The 20722-nt window shown below is 41.5% G+C and overlaps 1 protein-coding gene across 2 annotated transcripts in view; it reads left to right on the top strand.

Moving 5' to 3' along the window:
* The window catches only part of TBC1D5 (TBC1 domain family member 5), a gene marked incomplete at both ends in the record, with an annotated part of 350595 nt that overhangs the window by 274916 nt on the left and 54957 nt on the right, over positions 1-20722 (top strand). Inside the window, 2 exons of one of the 2 annotated variants that reach the window (XM_080715898.1) lie at positions 11722-11996; positions 16644-16709. In XM_080715898.1, the coding sequence (XP_080572024.1) occupies positions 11722-11996; positions 16644-16709 (341 nt within the window). The remainder of the gene's footprint in view (positions 1-11721; positions 11997-16643; positions 16710-20722) is intronic. The other variant, XM_080715899.1, reaches the window with a different exon arrangement.

The raw sequence follows: 20722 nt of genomic DNA on the forward strand, positions 1-20722 counted from the left end.
TAGTAAAAGCAGCGAAAACCAAAATGACAATAGAGGGTCACTTTCACCTTGTGTATTCGCAGATTAAAAACCAATGAGCCAGCACTGTGAAGGTTCATAGGGTTCCTTAGTCACTCAAAGGAGAGAGTATAGATTGAGACAAACTTGATAATTTTGCCAGAGTTCTTCTACCTCTGTATATAGTCTTTATAGCCACCATATTATCCCCTTGCTCACCACGGTGAACTCCTTTTTCTGTGATCAAAAAACATTATACCTGTGAACCCTTGGTAGAGCCCCTGTTTAGCTAGTTAAGACCTAAAACGCTTCTGCCGGCCTGGCCCTTCAGCCATAAGTGACCTCACCACTACTTCCTTAGCTATTAGGAAGCTGTTAAAAGAGTGGATGGGTTGGGGGCTGTCACTAAGCAGCAAGAGAGGAGGTGAAGAAGATCTGGAGGGGTTAGGGATGCTCATGGGGGAAGCCCCCAGAAATGATTAGGAATGAAGGTTAGAGCCAGGCAGGCACCTGGAAAGCAGGAGTCTCCTACCTACTACATCAGTGGCCGTGGACTTCCGTTTGTGCTGCATATCCAAATAAGGGATAAGGACGCAAAGATGGCATGTGATTCCATGGATAAGAATATCTCTAAAAATCAAGAAGGCTGATTTCTCTTCTCTGCTTTACCATGGATTGCTATAATTAAGTCTTTAAAAGCAAGGGTCTAGGTATTTTAGTGGTAGCTTCTCTATGACACGATGGGTAATACTTCACTGTGCACTGATTTCACTGACTTGCACATTTAATCTTAAAAACGGGGATTGATATTTTTGTATTCATTCAATTTTTGAGCTCAGAATGACAATTTAACACTCAAATCTTGCTCTCGTTTTGTCCTTAAATAACCAGAAATTACTGCTATAAAAAGTACATTGAAATTGTGACCAGTCTCAGAAAGACCCATCTAATTTATTTAAGAATCTGTGACTACTGAAATGCCCAAGTGAGTAGTCACAGAATGGAATTTCTTATTTTTTTTAAAGTCTGCATTTTACTATATTGGGTAGAACCACATATCTTCCTTATTCCAAAATACTCTTGGAGTTTCTGTTCTGAAAATTATACAATTTTTCAGACTGTATAACTTTTTTTCTCCTATGAAAAGGAGATAAAATAAATGTTAGCTAAGCTATCAGTAGTGCCTCAAGAGTCATACCTTTTTATAGGCAGAACTAGATAAGTCTTTTTTTATTTTTATTTTTTTATTTTTGGTACTGGGGATGGAACCCAGGGGCAGTCTCCAAGCTATACCCTAGCCCTATTTTTTTATTCTTTATTTTTGAAACAGGGTCTCACTAAGTTGTGGAGGTTCTCACTAAGTAGCTGAAGCAGTCCACAAACCGCAATCCTCTTGTCTCAGCCTCCCAAATGCTGGAATTACAAGTGGCACTACCACACATGGCTTAAATAAGTCTTTTAACTCTGTTTTATATCTCCAAAACTAGGTATTCCATTTTATTAAATTAGGCTTTAATGGAAATTAAAGAAGCTCATCTTAGTTCCCTGATCTCTGTAACAGTAGCACTCAGCGCTGACTTATCCAGCTTTTCCTCTGTCCTTTGTCAGAGTTTAGTGTGAAAAACTTATTTGGCTCTGATAATGAATGATTCCAGAATTATCAGCAGGTAGGTCCTCTGCAAAATATCTCTGGCCAGGACCACTGCATGGGATCTAAGCTGAGGCCAGGTTTCAGGGAAGGGTGCCCTGCATTCCTCAGCTAGGACTCCCAGCACATGGAGAGTGGTGGCATCCGTCCTTACCCCAGGGATGCCTAGAGGCCAATGACTTCCCATGTCTCCTAGGGATCTGGAGCCTACTCCACTCGGGGCTTGGGCCTGGCCTAATCAAAATGTCCTGAAAACACACAGCTTCCCAGGGGCAAGAAGATTCTTCCAACAAATGCAATCTGATGCTAGAATATGAGCCCCATGAGAGCAGAGACCATATTTGCCTCAGCAATTTAGACCCTCAGCAACTTAGGAAGAGACCAAAATAAAAAAATAAACCGGGGCTGGGGCTATAATCGAAAGTAGGACACCCCTGCATTCAATCTCAGTACCACCAAAAAAGGTGTAAGTAATGAATGCTTTTTAGCTTTAATTGCAGAACAGTTCACATACCTGGCAAGGATACCTCACATGAGTGAACATTCTTAAGAACAGGACCCGCACCCTAAAATCTTCATGTTCTCAGGTTCTAGCTCAGTACCTAACACTGTTTCTAGTATTAAATAGATAGTTTAATGATCGGATATTTAGTTTAATGATAAACATTATTTTGAAACATAAAAGGCATCATAGGATTCTTGAGAATAATTTCCATAGTATATGGTCCTAAAGGTTTTTAAATTAGGCTTCCATAATGACTGTATTTTTCAGAGATATTTTATTATTAAGTTATGCTAGTAATGTTTCCCAAGCCACAAAACATAAGAGTCCATGGTTATCATTATTAATAATTAATTGGCTAATTGGTATTTCAAGACACTGATAACTATATAAATTAAATTTTAAGATTTTTGTATTCAAATATCTAAGCATTTTTGCTGTATAAACATATCTATATCTGAAGTTCTCAAAGATAATTGTTAATTTCTTTCTAATTTAGGTAAAATGCTAACATTACTCTTTGCTTTTTAGTCCAGGGTATGTAGATTTTTTAAAAATCAGGTATATTTTGCATCTTAAGTATTTAGTCTGAAGAGTTTTGATGTTAACATATACTTGTAAAATTACCATCCAAAATAATAGATCTGTCATGATCATTTATTTTGCCTCAGAATTCCTTCATATCCATTTATAGTCAGTTCCATCCCTGCATCCTGAGGGAGTTACTTTTCTGATTTCTATCACCATATGTTAGTTGTGCCTGTTCTTATGCTTCACATAAATGGAACCATACAACATGCACTCTTTTGTGTTTACTTTGTTTCACTCTGCATAATGATTTTGAGATGCGTCCATATTCATATATACATATACATATACATATATATATATATATATATATATATATATATATATCCTGTATCCTTACAATTGTGTTAGTCAGCTTTCTATTGATGTGATGAAATACCTGAGAAAATCAGCTCAAAACAGGAGAGTTATTTTAGTTCACAATTTCAGAGTTTTCAGTCCATGGACACTTGGCCCCATCATTTCTGGGCCTGCCTGCGGTGAGGCGTGGTAGAGAGGACATGGTGGTGCAGAACTGTTCACTTCATGGCAAGAAAGAGAGACGCACGCATGTGCGCGTGCACACACACACACACACACACACACACATAGTGTGTGTCTTAGTGACCCACCTCGACCCTGCCTCCTAAATTCTCACCACCTCTGAGCCGCATCAGTGGCTGGGGACCAAGCCTTCAACACAAGAGCTTTTGGGAGACATTCCTGATTGAAACTGTAAGAGTGTTAAGTAGTATTCTATTATATGAATATACTATAATTTACCTGATCTTCTATTGGTGGGTGTTAGGTTTTTATAGATTTGAAGTACTATAAATGGGGCTACTGTGAACATTCTGTAGAGAAATTTGATCCTGTGTGTGGACATGTTTTTATTTCTCTTATATAAACACTTAGAAATTAAGTTGCTAAGCTAGGGTGTGGTGGTGCATGCTTGTAATCCCAGTACTTGGATGTCTCAGACAGGAGGATAGCAGGTTTGTGGGCAGCCTCAGCAACTTAGTGAGACCCTATTTCAAAACGAAAGAATAAAATAGGGCTGAAGGTATAAATCAGAGGTAAAATGCCCCTGGGTTCCATCCTAGTACCACACACACACAAAAAAAATTAAGTTGCTATATTTTTTGATAGATTTAAATTCATTTCTAAGTAACTATTTTACCTTTTCCACTCACATCAGGAATATATGAGGTTCTGGTGTTTCCATATCTTTGTCAACACTTGCTACTATCAGTCTTTTTTATTATCAATTTTGATTAGTGATAAATGGGTTGTGGATATTTAACAGTAGGCTTGGGGAAGTTATTCAACCATAACAAGCAAGCTTTATTTATTCTCTGTTATATCCACAGGTGCTGACATTACCTTGACAAAATCTAACAGATCTTAAACACTGTAAAACAAAAAGTAAAGTTGCCTTGTAATGATTTGTTTTTTGGTAATGACACTGGCTGTGTGTAATAAACTATATCCATTTCTAAGCAATTAATAAGCATATTAATATATAAAATTGCCTATTTTCTAACTTGTTTGAATATTTTCCCACTTCTGTTCTTCTAATATGTCTATTTTTATTCAGTAAAACAAAGTGAGTTAGATAAATAGATCGATAGATAGATGGATGGATAGATAAATAGATGGTAATGGAGGTTGAACCCAGAGGCATTTTGCCTCTAAGCTCCACCTCCAGCCCTTTTTATTTTAGTTTATTTTTTATATTTTACTTTATTTTTATGTAGATCATATTGAAAATGGCATACATTTACACAGGGCTTGGTGCCCTCCCCCCTCGCTTCCTCTTCCGCCCCCCCCCCAACAATAAGTTCCAGGTTGACCATGCTACAGTCACACTTATACACATATTCGAATGTAGCTCCTCCATTAATCAACCTCAGCCTTCTTCCTCTCCTACCTTTCCTTTCTAACTTGGCTGAGCTTTCCCCTCCATTATCTGGAGCCCCTCTGGTATCCCTAATACTCCCTAGTTTGGGCATATTAGAGAAAATATATGTCCCTTCTCTTTCTGGGCTTGTCTGATCTCACTTAACATAATGTTCCCCGGGCTTTCCATCTTCTTGTGAATGACATTTTGTTCTCCTTTATAGCTGAATAGAATTCCATTGTGTGTATTTCCCATAATTTTGCAATCCATTCATCTGTTGATGGAGACCTAGGTTGGTTCCATATTTTGGCTATTACGAATTGTGCTGCTGTGAACAATGACCATGGGTATGCATATGTTACTGTAGTTCTCTGATTCCAACTTCTTTGGAAAGATACCCAGGAGTGGTAGAGCCAGATCATATAGTGGACTCATTCCCTTTTTTCTAAGGAATTTTCATACTGATCTCCATAGCGGCTGAACTAGTTTGTACTCCCAGTAGCAGTGTAAAAGAGTTGCTCTTCCCCCACATCCTCACAAGCATTTGTTGTTATTTGACTTCTTTCTGCTTGCTACTCTGATTGGGTTAGAAGGAATCTCAGTGTTAGTTTTGATTTGCAGCTCATGTATCTATTGGCCATTTGTATCTCTTCTTTTGTGAAGTGTCTATTCAGTTCAGTTGTCCATTTCTTGATTGGGTTATTTGTTTTGCTAGTGTAGAGTCTTTTGAGCTCTTTGTATATTCTGGATATTAGCCCTCTGTCAGAGTGGTGGTTGGTAAAGATTGTCTTCCATTCTGTAGGCTTTCTCTTTAGATTCTTGATGGTTTTTCTCTGATGAGCAGAAACTCTAGTTTGATACAATCCCACTTGTTAATTCTTGCTTCATTTTCCTGTGTTTTGGAGGTCTTGTTGAGAAAGTTACTGCCTATATGTTGCCTATATGTTGGAGTGTTGAGCCTATGCCCTCCTCTGATAACTTCATAGTCTCTGACCTAATTTCTAAGTCTTTGATCCATCTCAAGTTCATTCCTGTGCACAGTGAGAGATAAGGATTTAGTTCCATCTTTCTACAAATGGATAGCCAGTTCTCCCAGCTATTTTTCCCCCAGCATATGAGTTTGGCCCCTTTGTCAAAAATCAATTGACTGTAGGTATGTGGGTTTGTTTCTGCATCTTCTGTTCTCTTCCACTGGTCTGTATGCTTGTTGTTGTGCCAATACCATGCTGTTTTTACTACTATTGCTCTATAGTATAATTTGAAGTCCAGGATTGTGATACTTCCTAATTGTTCTTATTGCTGAGAATTGCTTTGGCTATTCTGGGTCTTTTTATTATTATTATTTTGAAAAAATATCTCAAGCCAGTTGTTGCAGTACATGCTTTTAATTCCAGTACTTGGGAGGCTGAGACAGGAGGATCACAAGTTTGTGACCAGCCTCAGCTCCTTAGTGAGGCCCTTTGCAACTTAGTGAGAACCTGCTTCAAAATAATAAAAAAAATAGGGCTGGGGGTGTAACTCAGAGGTAGAATGCCCCTGTGTTCAATCCCCAGCACCATGAAATAAGGAAAGAGAGAGAGAGCGTGCAAACGGGAGAGAAAGAGGCAGGCAGAGGAAGGAAGGAAGGAAGGAAGGAAGGAAGGAAGGAAGGAAGGAAGGAAGGAAGGAAGGAAGGAAGGAAATCTCACTAAATCGCTAAGGGCTAGCCTTAGATCTGTGATCCTCAGTCTCAGGGGGCATGTGCCACTGTGACTATTTGAAAATTAGTAATATATTTTAAAACAAACAAACCTAACTATCTGAAATTTAAAAATGTACCTAAATGATGTATCAACCAATATTATGAAAATATGGGGAAAACTTTTATTCTAATGTTGGAATCCAATGGAAATATGTAACTTTAAATTCTTTTATTGGAAAGGAGGGAAAATTAAAAATGAATTAATGAATGAGCCAACCAAACATTCAACCTTAGAGAGCACACGGGGGAAAAAAATAACAAGAAAAGCATAAATTAGAACACAGAAAAAATAACTTAAAATAAATTGAAAACCGATTCTTTGACAGAAATATAGAAAGTTATCTAACAAAATTGTATTACAGAAAGTGAAATGAATAGTAACCTTATAATATCTAAAAATTAGACCTGTAAGTAGAAATTCTCAAGATTTAGAAACCAGGAGAGAAAAAGTTGTGGACAGTTTTTCTAGAGGTGACAATGGTTTTTAAGAAGTTTCAGAAAAAGGCCTTAGGAATTGAATAAGAACAAGCCAGAACTCTGGCACTGAGTAAGGCACTGGAGACCCGAGAGCTCCTTTGAGGAGGGAGGATCAGAAGGCCAGGCTGTGAGGGGTCAGGAGGGTAGAGAGAGGCTTTGAGAGTAGCTAGAGTGGCCCGTAATTAATTATTTTATTTTTTATTACTGGGGGGGCAGAACCCAGGGTCTTTTGAAGAGATTCTTGGGTCTTCAGGAAATGCCGTCGCTTCTGATGTGACATAGTGCCAGAACTAAGTTCTTAGCACACTTTTAAAACAATCTCTACAGCCGGGTGTGGTGGCGCATGCCTGTAATCCCCGCACTTGGGAGGCGAAGACAGGAGGATCGCGCAGGTTCAAAGCCAGCCACGCGGGCTGGCTTAAGAGACCCTGTTTCCAAATAAAAATGTAAAAAAATAGGTCTGGGAGTGTAGCCCGGAGGTAGAAGGGCTTCCAGGAACCCCAGTACCACCAAGAAAAAAAAAAAAATCTCTACTATAGGTACTATTTCTAATCTAGTGAGTTGACCATAATAATGAAAGTCTTTGATTACATAGAATCAGTTACTCGTTAGGTTTGATATTCTATGTCTTGTTAACGCCAAATTCCCTTTGCTATTCATTTCAACACTTCCCATAGCACGCCATCTTTAATCCAGTTCACTCCTCTGTCCATCAGATCTTCCAACAACTGCATTAATTTTCACATGACTTAATAGTATACCTCACAGCCACTCATACTTACCAGAAGCTGTTTAGTATTTCATGTGAAGAAAGTGTTAGTTATATTTCAAGTCTAAATGTGGTAACTTTGACATTAGAAAAAAAAATACCAACAGCCTGCTTTCCTTAGTAGTATATGATTTGCAGTTGTTTTTATCCTGAAACAGCATCACCTTCAGTAGTCACTTTGAAAAGAAACCATGCTTCTCGAAGCCCTGGGTAGTAGATAAGGGAGAAAGTGGTTAAAAACACAAAAATACATTCAGAAAAGGAAAACAGTGCTCATCTCCTTTAAAGAGCTATTCAGATGAAAAATTGCTCGGCATGAGCTTGATCTATATGTTTTTCATGGTTATTAGTAGTAATGAAGATGCATTAACCATATTCTCTTGATAATGCACTAGCTGTTTCTTAGTACTTTTATCAACATATAAATTTTACAACTGGCAGAGTGGGAATTTGACTGGTACATTTTTGTTTATAAAAAAGGGTAACAACATTATAACTTCTTCATATCTGTGAATTATGAATCTTGACTTGCAAACAAGCAAAACTGAAATGAAGCAGAACTCGGGTATCATGATTGCTCTCCTTTCCACTCCCACCCATGAGAAAGGGAGCTCACAGGGCTGCCGAGGGAAGTGAGGTGCCGGAGGTGAATGCCTAGCTAATCTGGAACTTATAAATTCATTTCATTTCACGCATTCTTTTTCTCAATAAAGATGTACTGAGAGCCGTCTTGGTTACCACCCCGTACATCTGTAAGTCAGGAATGCTCTGCTTCATTAGGAAGCAGCCAAGAACTGGAAAGGAAGTGGTGCCCAAGTCCTGTATATCCTTATCCCCACTAGAAAACATTATTTTTAATAATTTTCAGGAGGACATTAAATAGCTTGATGCTTTAAAGATGAAACTTCAAACAAAAGAAAACATTTGAAAATTTTCACACTTCATTCAGTTATAAATGAGTAGGTCTTTCTTTTTATGTTTATTTAGTAATTAATTAATTTATTTATTTATTTATTGTGGCACTGGAGATGGAACCCAGGGGCATTCTACATCCAGGCTATACTCTAGCCCGATTTTTTATTATTTATTTTGAAACAGGGTCTCACTAAGTTGCAGAGGGCCTTGCCAAGTCACTGAAGCTAGCCACGAAACTGGATCCTCCTGTTTCAGCCTCCCAAGTACTGAGATTACAAGCGTGTACCACCATGCCCAGCTGTTACACATACAGGAATTTTTAACAACCTTAGTAGGATGAAAAAAACTAAAGTATTTCATTAATTATTTTATTTTATTTTTTATTACTGGGGGGGTAGAACCCAGGGTCATCCTACCTGTGAGCTACATCCCAGGCCTTTGAAGGTCTTTGCTGGCCTCGATCTGCCTACCTCAGACTCTCAAGCACAAGGATTAAAGGCATGAACTACCCACACCACACCTACATCCCAGCTCTTTCTAATTTTTATTCTGAAACAAGGTCTCTCTAGATTCTTGAGAGTCTCACTAAATTGTTGAGCCTGGCCTTGAACTTGTGACCCTCCTGTGTCAGCCTCCCAAGTACTGAGATTTCAGGCCAGGCATGTGCCACCATACCTGGCTTCATTAATTATTTTTAAATACTGATTATATGTTGAAATAATACTTTATTTATGTGGTACTAGGGATTGAACCCAGGTGCATTCTACATCTGAACTATACCCCCAATCCTATTTTATTTTGAAACAGGATTTTGATAAGTTATCCACAACTGGCCACCAACCTATAATCCTTCTGTCTCAGCCTCACAAGTACTGGGATTATAAGCATGTGCCACCACATCCAGCTCTACATCTTTCTTTTATAAAGTTCAACTCCATGTTTGAAATTTGATTCTTCCTGCCTCCAAAGCAATGTAAGCGTACTGTACCTAAGCCATAGATATCATCAGCTGGCACCATTACAGAAAACTACAGGAGAAAGAAGCATGGTGTTCTTTCCTTTGTATTGTAGATTATGAGTGAGTTTTGCCTCAGAGGAATATCTACTAATATCAAGGTTATAGCTGTCATCTACAAAGCGTATACTTACTATGCTAGTAGATTACTGTATAGATCTGAGAGAAGGATATGATAGTCAAATTCAAGTTAACTACAAAAAGAGAATCGTTTGCACTTTTATGAAAAGACAATATGTTTCTATTAATGCTTTAGACAGTAAAATTGCAAATTGGCCAGCTGCAGTGGTGCACACATGAAATTCCAGCTCCCGAGGAGGATAGGCAGGAGGATTACATTTTCCAAGCCACCCTGGACAACTTAGCAAGACTGTGTCTCAAAATAAAAAATAAAAAGGGCTGGGGTTATAGTTTAGTGGTAGAGTACCCTTTCCACAGCATCACCGTCCACTCTTCACACACACACAAAATGCAAACTTTGGTATTGTCACAGAGTTGAGCTACCTCCTACAACTAATTGGTAATTTTAAAAAACTTGTTTTTAAGATAATAACCCTGGGGCATACTGCAACATTATGAATCAAAGGGAAATACTTGTTTACTTAACAAATTTTGTTAAGTGTTCCCTACTTGCCAGTCCCAGTTACAGCACAGGTGTGGCAAACTGGAAGCCAAGAAAAGCAGAGAGGGAGGGAGGGGCCTGGTGGCTACTGAGTAGTAGAGTAAATCAGAAGGGGACTTTGGGTCTACAACAGGAGTCATGTGACCTTGAATGGTTTAGGATAGTAGCAAAGAGGCCACAGAGATAATTTAATGGACCCTAGTCTGAGGAAGTAGAGTAACACATGAAGATACCCTGAAAAAACTTGAGTAGAGAAAGAAATGAAGGAACTAGATAGAAATGAGGGATCAGAGGAGAAGCCAGTGCACACCTGCACACACACCCAGGCTGTACGGCAGTGGCGATGACCCAGTAGAGAGGGAAGGAGACTGTGCAGGAGAGAATGCCATAGGAGGAGCCATCTGGAACCGTGAGAGGAATCAGAATTGGGATTCGGAGCACAAATGGAGAAGCTATCATGGCTGGGAGCAGGGACTTCTTCCACTGTGACAGGGAAGAAGACGTGGACTGTGCTTAGATGCAGCTACCATTTCTCAAGTGCTTTAAAGCACCACCGTGTGCCAGGCAATGGCAACATGACATTAACAGAAGAAACCAAAGCCCATGCGCTCACGAAATTTGCATCTGATACTTGGAGGAGGTAGACAAATGATAGTGAAATAAGTCAGGATATAGTATGTCTGATAATGAAAAGGACTTCCAAGAAAAATAAACTAGAGAAGTGGGGCAAGAGAATATGGAGTGAACAGGGAGTGGTCGTGGACCTCAATTTTAATGAACTGGGTACTTAATATAACTTATAATTTACATCATGGCTCTCTGATGTATTTATTTTCAAAATCAGATTGAATTTGTCCTACTGCCCATGTCCAAGAGCTTGTGGGAAATCCACTCTCAACCTCATTTCCTAAGAGCCCCTTTTGTAAGCACTCCAGGACTGCTAAGCTCTTAGCCTTTCCTTTTTAATCCACATCACAGGTTTTAAACATAAACGTTTTTGTAATTTTTTTAAAATTAATTTATTTTCTCTCTACCAAACTTAAAGCTCCAGGGAAGAACCATGTCTGTTTGGGGCAACCATATCATTAGTACTCAGGACAATGTTGGAACATAATATGAATAAATATAATAAAGTAATGTCTGTTTTCCAAAGCTGTGTTTTTAAGAATCTCATTATTTAATTGTTCTATGGTCCCTTTAAGTTTCTACTTCTTACCTTAGCGTTTTGTTTTGTTTTGGTAGTAGGAATTGAATCCAGGGGCATTCTACCTCAGAACCATAACCCTGGCTGTTTTGTTATTATTGTTTTTGTTTAATTTTGAAAGAAGGTCTCACTAATTGCTAAAGGAGGCCTGGAACCTGCAGCCCTCCTGTCAGCCTCTCAGGTACTGGGATTACAGGCATGTGCCCTGGTGTGCAGTTTTACTTTTTACTTTATATAGCTCATATAGTAAATGGTCTTTTTCAGAGCAGGACAAGGTATGCTTTTATACCAGTGGAGAACCTGAAAATAAGTCATCCTCTAATTTAAATGTCTCCTTTTTTTTTTTCTTGTTTTCATTTTTCAGGACCAATGCCAAAGGTGCCCCCCTGAATATAAATAAGGTCTCCAATAGCCTGATTAACTTTGGAAGAAAGTTGATTTCCCCAGCAGTGGCCCCAGGCAGCGCCAGTGGCTCTGTACCTGGGGGCAACAGTGGCAGCTCTTCCTCTGCTGTGATTCCCACCAGGATCTCAGCAGATGCCCCGAAGCAGCAACTACAGCCGCAACCGCAGCAGCAACAGCTGCAGCAGCAACAGCGGCTGATGAAATCTGAAAGCATGCCGGTACAGTTGAACAAAGGTAGGGAAAAGTGCTGGTAAATCCAAAGAACACTGTGCAGCCTGGGATTTCCTCACTTGCATATAAGGAAGCAATCTTCTAGAATCATAAATTAACTAAGGCTTAATTTTTTGGGATCTGTTATACATGATTCTTTATAAGTTAGAATATCAATACTGTTACAGTGGGGTAATTTGCTAAGAGGTTGTTTTAACATTTCTATCGTTCCATACTTGCCTTTTGCCCTATGGATGCACATTGCTGTATGATAGCAACAACTATCTGTTGACTGTCCTCTGATAACTCCATGTAGGGACGCTTCCAAGACAGAAGCCCTGCCTTTCAGAAGAGAATCTGAAGTGGGGAGGTCTATTACCACGGGCCTTACTGGTGCTAGCACTGGCCAGCGCTTGGCGGTGGTTTGGAAGAAACACGCCCTAGGCTTTTGAGCTCTCCTTCTGCTGTTCTACCTGTAAGGAGCACAAAGTAATCTAAAGAGAAAAAAGACAAAGAAAGCTAAATAGAATCTCAGGCAGCCAAAGCAAGTGTTTGAACCCTTTAGGCTGGTGGGCTGTCCCTGACAAGTGAGGCGCTCCTGCTCCTGCTCTGGGTAGCCCTCTTGCTGTGGTGCTTGTGTGTCAGGGCCTTCCCAGGGCCTAGCCTCCCTCATGTGCTAGACTTATAGGAGAGGCCTTCAGGTTCTTACCCAGAAGCTTCATACTCTTACTCTCCCCTCATTTTCAAAGAGACATAATATATGGGTCCCTCTATTTATAGCAGATTACGAACAGCTAGATTTCTTTTTAGTGGTCTGACTCTAATAACCATTGTATAGAAGTAAGAAATGCTAACACATGGCAGAATATATACCAAAAACAAGTCTAAGACCTCAGAGAGCATAACAGTCTGGGGCCATTTAGTGTCAGAACAAATATCCTGAGCCAGTGAAGGGAACCTGTGTTATATCAGCGTTCAGTACCTAAGAGTTGACAGTAACAGCAGTAGTAGTGTCAGTAAGAAGACTTTAAACTATGTTCCGTATACTCTAAGATTGCATACAAAATTATTTAAAAATGTAGCATATTGGCATTTAAATTTGTAAACTAAAGCTAAGTGGACTTTATTCCCCAATGAAAAAGTTCTATCAAGGTGTATGCGCGCCTGCGCCCCGTGTACACACGTCTGCTATTCCTCCATTACTGACATCATGGTGCCTTTTCTATATTTCTTTGCCTGTATGAAATATTAGACTTTATATAAGTAGTATTTAAATTTTTATTAGATTATTCAATTTACTTTACACAAGACTCTCTTGTTTAAAATTATACCCTGTTCTTTTTCATGTAGAGCTGTCACGCATGGTTTAGAGAAAAGGAGACTTCAATCATTAACATGTTGTAAACGTATTTTAATGCCAGGAGACATGCCCACTTCCAGAATGGAAATGAATGTTATTTTATATATTTCTTAATTGTACTGTTTTATTGTTCTAAACAAATATGATTTCAATATTGCTTTGATAACAAGCTTTAGTCAGTTGTAATTCTAACTGATGGCAGGCAAATGAGTCAGAGAATCTCTTAATGCTGTAGCTTAAATTTTCTGAGGAACCAAGCCAAATGACTATAGAAATATAAAGCTGTGTCTCTAAGGAAATGTCAAGTATTAATATCACAGTAGTGAGAAAGGGAGCGCATGGAGACGGGACAGTTGATGAGAACTGGGTCCCGTTAGAGGGAGGCAGTGGAGCACTTGAGTGGAGTGTTCGGAACATGGGCATCACTGGGGCTCTGTGTTACTGATCCCATCCCGAAAGAAATGGGCCTTGTTTTCCAACTCTTCCATATATTTGCAGATGGCTCATTCCTCTTTGTCAGTCTACCAGACAAGCCTGTAGCTTCATATTTAAGATAAGCATTCTTGCTAATGCTCCTTCCTGCATAATGGTCTGAATAAAATAAAGGGCAAAAAGGGTAACAGAGAAGTATATAAAAGAGGCTACTTTGATGCCTCTTCTCCCTTTGCCCACCATGCACCCCGTGTGGTGCTGGGAGCTGTGTGACTCTGACTCTTCACCTTTAAATAAGAGGTTTAGACTGACTCCTAGGGAGTCCCCCTGCTCTAAAATACTGTGGTTCTTTTTGTGGGGGGAAAAAAAGTTGTATTTATTAATGCTACCATGAGAAATATTTCCACACCAGTTTTCTGCTGGTATTGCCCACCAGTTTTCTGCTGAGCCTTGTCACTGACAACCCCGCGGGCCTGCCACCCGAGATCAGGAGCTTGGCTGCCTGTCGGGAGGCCTGTGTTGGGAGATGATTTCTCACTATCTCAAACAGAGCCATCTGCCTTGTACCTTTGAGGGAGATACTGTAAGAGTCTTTTTAGTGTACACTACTGGAAAATTTGAAAGTTGTTTTGAAAAATGGTTGTTTATAAAGATGAGATTGCTCTGGTCTTCATCAGTGGAATGGTCATTTTGTAACCCAGATCCATGCACATTTTGCTTGAAATGGATGGTGTGGCTTCTGTGTGTGGCGGGATGGAACGGTGAGGAAAGGAGAGGCGGCACAGATGTCCCCTCGCAGTGTTCTTGGTGGTGTTTATATTAAAATGAGCTTTCAATCTCTACATATTCGCTAATAAATGATCTAGAATCAGCAGAGGAAAATGGATGGCAGATATAGAATTTTACATTTTCTTTTGAGTATATAGAAAGCAGGTCTCCCATTTACCATGTATCAGTGAATTTAAAGTTAATTATATTAGAAAATTTCAGGACATAATCATCTCCACTAAAAGCTGTTTACCACTGGCTTCGGGTATTTCCCTATTTATAGATTTTATTTCAGCTATAGGAGAATGTAAATGTGTATGATGTTGATTGATAGGGTTGACATAATTATAACCCAACAATTTCCAGATGTACTGACCATGCTGCAAATCATAATTGTAGCAAGGACTCAGACCACCAAAAACATGTTATTTAGTTCAGATTTTATATTTTACTACTATATATATAAAAGCTAAAGGAGAAGCAAGTCTATTAGTCATAAAGTATCATACATAGAAAATATAGTGCCTTTTTAAAAGGCTTTATTTTTTGCTTGTGAATCTCAAAATAACATGGCTTTCCATAGCGGTATATCCAGAGGCGCATTCTGTTGATAGCAGCTGGGCTCAGTGTTGAACTTTGTCATCAGGAAGGAAAGCAAAGCACCAAAAAGGTTTTCTTCTAAATGTCAGCACACCTCAAGTTCTTCACAGAATTTCCTATTGTGCCCCTTTTCCCTTCTTTTCTGTGTTCTTAAAATGCACCTTTCCCCCCTTTCTGTTCCCTTTGTCTGTATCTTAATTGGTTTTTGAATTTGAGCACCACTTTATTTTAAGCGTTTACTACAGGTCCAAATTATAAGTGAAATCTTGCCTATAAGTATGTCAAGTTAAGGGTACGCAGTTCACAGATTTATTTTTACACATTGACATTTATAAGTGCATGTGGTAACTTTTGAAATCTTTTCATTACCTAATATGAAATTAGGACTTATTTAGGCCTTCTTGCAAAAGACATTGCTTTCAAGTTTAGTTAAAAATAAATTTTTCTAATATAGAAAGAAATCAATTTCAAAAGAATGCCTGTTAATACATGACATATCACTTACTTTGGGATTAAAACTTTTTAAAAAAGAAAAATAAAAAACAGGAATACTTGTAGCATCATGAAATCTGCTCAGCAAAAAATTCCCTAAATGCCAGTCTAGTAGAAACGTGTATGCTTTTCTTTTAGGAAAAACAAGCAAAGAAACCTTCTTAGAAAATGCCTTTAAGCCGGGTGTGGTGGTGCACGCTTGTAATCCCCGCGCTTGGGAGGCAGAGACAGGAGAGGCAGAGACAGGAGGATCGCGCAGGTTCGAAGCCAGCCGCGCGCGCTGGCTTAGGAGACCCTGTTTCCAAATAAAAATGTAAAAACAGGTCTGGGAGGGTAGCCCGGAGGTAGAAGGGCTTCCAGGAACCCCAGTACCACCAAAAAAAAAAAAAAAAAAAAAAAAAAGAAAAGAAAAAGAAAAAAGAAAAGAAATTTAAAAAAAAGAAAATGCCTTTAAAAATTTTTTTTTTTCCAAGCCAGGCCTGGTGGTGGATGTTTGTAAACCCGGTACTTGGGAGGCTGAGACAGGAGTATTGCAGTTTTTCTGCCAGGCTTAAGTACTTAGTGAGACCTCCGCAACATAGCGAGACCGTTTCAAAATAAAGAATAAAAAATAGTGCTGGAAGTATATCTTGGAGGTAGAATACCTGAAAAAAAATTTTTTTCTTAAGCTGGGTATGGTAGTGGATGCCTGTAATCCCATCTGCTCAGGAGGCTGAGGCTAGAAGATCACAAAATTGAGGCCAGCATGGGCAAAATTAGCAAGACCCTGTCCTATCTCGAAATTAGAAATAAAAAAACAGGCTGAGAATGTAACTCAGTGGTAGAGTACCCCTGATTTCAAGCCCTACTTCTAAATAAATAAAATATACATTTAATATTTCATATTTATTTTTCTGTTTGTGCTATATTTTATGTTGTACTTTATTGTAGTAACTTGATAAAATTGCAACATTGAGTATGAAAGAAAAGTTGATTGTATCTTTTTATGAAATCTAATTATTTTTTCTTATGAAATCCAGGCGATATAGTTACAGGAAGCGATGCTCAGGTTTCTGTTCCTGTCCAGACTCTAACTGACCTCCAAGGTACAGTTACCATAGCAACAAAGTCTGTCTGTCTGTCTCTCTGTCTCTCCTCCCTGCCCCCCCCCCCCATGTAGTATTATCATTGCCTTCTCCACAGCTCAGGCTTTTCCTGGTGCCTGCCCACCACACCTTCTGATCAGCAGCCCACTACCCTCACTCAGCCACTGAGCGGCACTGTTGTGCAGAGCAAAAGTCTCCGTTCCAGTGGTGGGAATAAGGCTCAGTCTGATGTGGGTTTTCTACTAATTGTACACAGGTCTCTTTCCTTGCAAAATATGACTCATTCTGTGTTTTGTGGTTATTTTAACATTGCACTTTGAAGAGTAGCTAACACCAAGGCTTTCTTTTTGTTACAAAGGATCTCTGGGCAGTTTTTGACAAACTAGTTCTGACATTAGCTATATGCTATGATTAGCCAGAAGTACTTAAATTTTACATGTAAAACACCTGATTTTGAAATGTTTCCAAATATACCCTATATATTATGATTTATATTAACACAATATCATATCCATTTGTTCAAAATGTAGAGAGAAACTTTAAGAAATACAACATACTGCTAATCCATTTTCAGCACTTCTATAGAATTTTAAAACATATAAACTTTTAAGACTGCTACATTAATCTTTTACTATGCAACCTTTTGATGTATGCCATAAAAAGGATTTCTGTATTAAGTAGAAACCTTGACCAACCTAACGAATCTTTCAAATTCTAACTAAAAGATAACAGTGTGGCAGTAATTAAAATAAAGCTTTCACATTTAAAATATTCATATAGTCATGCTAGTAGTATTAGAATACTGTTCTGATAGTAATATTTCTTCATAATGGATTGTGATTAAGATATAATTGATATATTGACTTTAAAAAAAAAAAGATACAGAGGCACTAGAACAGTGTACTTCTATACATAGCTCTGTGGATCACAGGTAGTTTCTGGCTGTCTTCTGGTAATTGCACCGGATGACTTTTAAGGGCTTTTCTAGCTCAGGAATTCATGAAGAATGATTTACTCTTCCTGGTGTCTGTTCAGTAACATACATCATAAAGGGCTCTAGTAGCATGGACAATGGAAAGATAATCTCCATACTATTCCTCCTCCTTAGAGTTGTCAGTTATGGTATTTATATGCAGATTAGGGTGATCCTCTGATACGAGAGAATCTACAGGATTTAACTTTATTTCTTAGAGTTAAAGTCTGGGCCCCACACACAACTTTTTAACGAGTGTTTTGTCATCTCACAGTTAATTGCTGCAGTGTAGATTTTTTACTTCTCTGCAAGACTTGGGCTATGGAGCCCATTTATACCTAATGAAGAGAAGGCTGGGGGATGATTGCTAATTCTGAGTTTTGCTTCTGGGCTATTGTTCAGTCCATTTTTTTCCTGTAAATCAGAGCCACGTGAGCAATACTTTTTTTTTTAATTTATTTTTTAAATTGGTGCATTGTAGTCATATATCAATCACATTGGAGTACAAGACTTGAGAGGATATACAAGCACACATCATCCAATTAGCCCTCCTCCAGCCCCCATCCCATTCCCTCCCCCTCCCTCCATCCCACTCTTCTTTGGTGATTTACTTTGATACATTTGTTTATGTACCTCCTGCGTTTTAAAGAGGCTCCGTCCTCCAGTATTACATACCCTCTGATTGGTCACATTAGTTGCTTCACTATAGGGCCCTTTCTATAGCTCAACCTCTTCCTGTTGCCCTTTTCCTCCTAGTTATTGCTGATTAAGAGAAGCGTCTGATTTATATTTTCTGCGATATTTCTCTGTGCATGCTGCGTTGCAAGTACCGATCCCACTCTTGATGGTCCCAGTAGTGGCCTGGCTACTCAGTGGACTGATCCAGACCTCGCTGGCTCAAGCAGCGGCCTTGCCTCATGGGAGGCCGCAGTTCTGGTCTCGCTGGCCCCTGCACCGGTCTAACCCCTAAGCTGGCTTTGGTCCCGGCCTTGGAGGCCGCAGGAGTGAACTTGCCTCACGCCAGGCTCCGATGCTGGCCATTGGCCCCTGCACCGGCCTAACCCCTTGGCAGGATTCCAGTCCCGGCCTCGGAGGCCCCAGCTCCGGCCTAGCCTCACGGCAGGCTCCAATGCCGGCCTCGTTGGCCCCAGCACCGGCCTAACCCCTCGGCAGGTTCCGTTCCCGGGTTAGGAGGCCCCAGCACTGGCCATGTCTCACGGCACGCTCCGATGCTGGCCTCGCCTCACGGCAGGCTCCGATGCCGGCCTTGCTGACCCCAGCACCGGTCTAGCCCTTCGGCAGGTTGTTATCCTGACCTCGGAGGCCCCAGTACCGGCCTTGCCTCACGGCAGGATCCGATGCCGGCCTCGCTGGCCCCAGCACCGGCCTAACCCCTCGACAGGCTCTTATCCCGGCCTCGGAGGTCCCAGTACCGGCCTTGCCTCACGGCAGGCTCCGATGCCAGCCTCACTGGCCCCAGCACCGGCCTAACCCCTCGGCAGGCTCTTATCCTGGCCTCGGAGGCCCCAGTATCGGCCTTGCCTCACGGCAGGCTCCGATGCCGGCCTCGCTGGCCCCAGCACCGGCCTAACCCCTCGACAGGCTCTTATCCTGGCCTCGGAGGCCCCAGTACCGGCCTTGCCTCAAGGCAGGCTCCAATCCTGGCCTCGGAGGCCTCAGCACCGGCCTTGCCTCACGGCAGGCTCCAATGCCAGCCTCGCTGGCCCCAGCATCGGCCTCACCCCTCGGCAGGCTCCAATCCCAGCCTCGGAGGCCTCAGCACCAGCCTTGCCTCACGGCAGGCTCCAATGCCGGTCTCGCTGGCCCCAGCATCGGCCTCACTCCTCGGCAGGCTCCAATCCCGGCCTCGGAGGCCCCAGTACCGGCTTTGCCTCATGGCAGGCTCCGGTGCCGGCCTCGCTGGCCTCAGCACCGGCCTAACCCCTCGGCCGGCTCCGATACTGGCCTTGGAGGTCCCAGCACCGGCCATGCCTCACGGCACGCTGCGATGCCGGCCTCACTGGCTCCAGCACCGGCCTAACCCCTCAGCAGGCTCTTATCCTGGCCTCGGAGGCCCCAGTATTGGCCTTGCCTCATGGCAGGCTCCGATGCCGGCCTCGCTGGCCCCAGCACCGGCCTAACCCCTCGGCAGGCTCTTATCCTGGCCTCGAGGCCCCAGTACCAGCCTTGCCTCAAGGCAGGCTCCTATGCCGGCCTCACTGGCCCCAGCACCGGCCTAACCCCTCGGCAGGCTCCGATCCCAGCCTTGGAGGCCCCAGCACTGGTCATGCCTCACTGCAGGCTCCGATGCCGGCCTCGCTGGCCCCAGCACTGGCCTAACCCCTCGGCAGGCTCTTATCCTGGCCTCGGAGGCCCCAGTACCAGCCTTGCCTCAAGGCAGGCTCCGGTGCCAGCCTCACTGGCCCCAGCACCGGCCTAACCCCTCGGCAGGCTCCGATCCCGGCCTTGGAGGCCCCAGCACTGGTCATGCCTCACGGCAGGCTCCGATGCCAGCCTCGCTGGCCCCAGCACTGGCCTAACCCCTCGGCAGGCTCTTATCCTGGCCTCGGAGGCCCTAGTACCGGCCTTGCCTCACGGCAGGCTCCAATGCCAGCCTCGCTGGCCCCAGCACCGGCCTAACCACTCGGCAGGCTCTTATCCTGGCCTCGGATGAGCAATACTTTTTAAATAGAACTCTGAAGATGGAGGTTATATCATTTTATACAGATAACTTAGTTATATAAGTAGGATCATTTCATGCATCTGTCTGACACATGAGCACCTACTGCCAGGCGCTATTTTCATTGGCCTTTGGCTTTCCCTGCAGCTTTTCCAGCTCTCTTAGGCATTGCGTTTGCTTTACAGGACCCAGTCAAACACACAGAGTCAGGAACCAGCTGTTTTCTGAACACCCTGTTCAGAATCCCCTCTTCTTCCTCCCACACAAAGATTTATCAGTCTAACAGAGAACATTCCAAGTGCGTGATGAGGCCCAAGTCCCAAACAAATGGCTCTCGGTCTGCGATGATGACTCTGACAG

Source organism: Muscardinus avellanarius (assembly GCF_963383645.1).
Source record: "Muscardinus avellanarius genome assembly, chromosome: 18".
NCBI lineage: Eukaryota > Metazoa > Chordata > Mammalia > Rodentia > Gliridae > Muscardinus > Muscardinus avellanarius.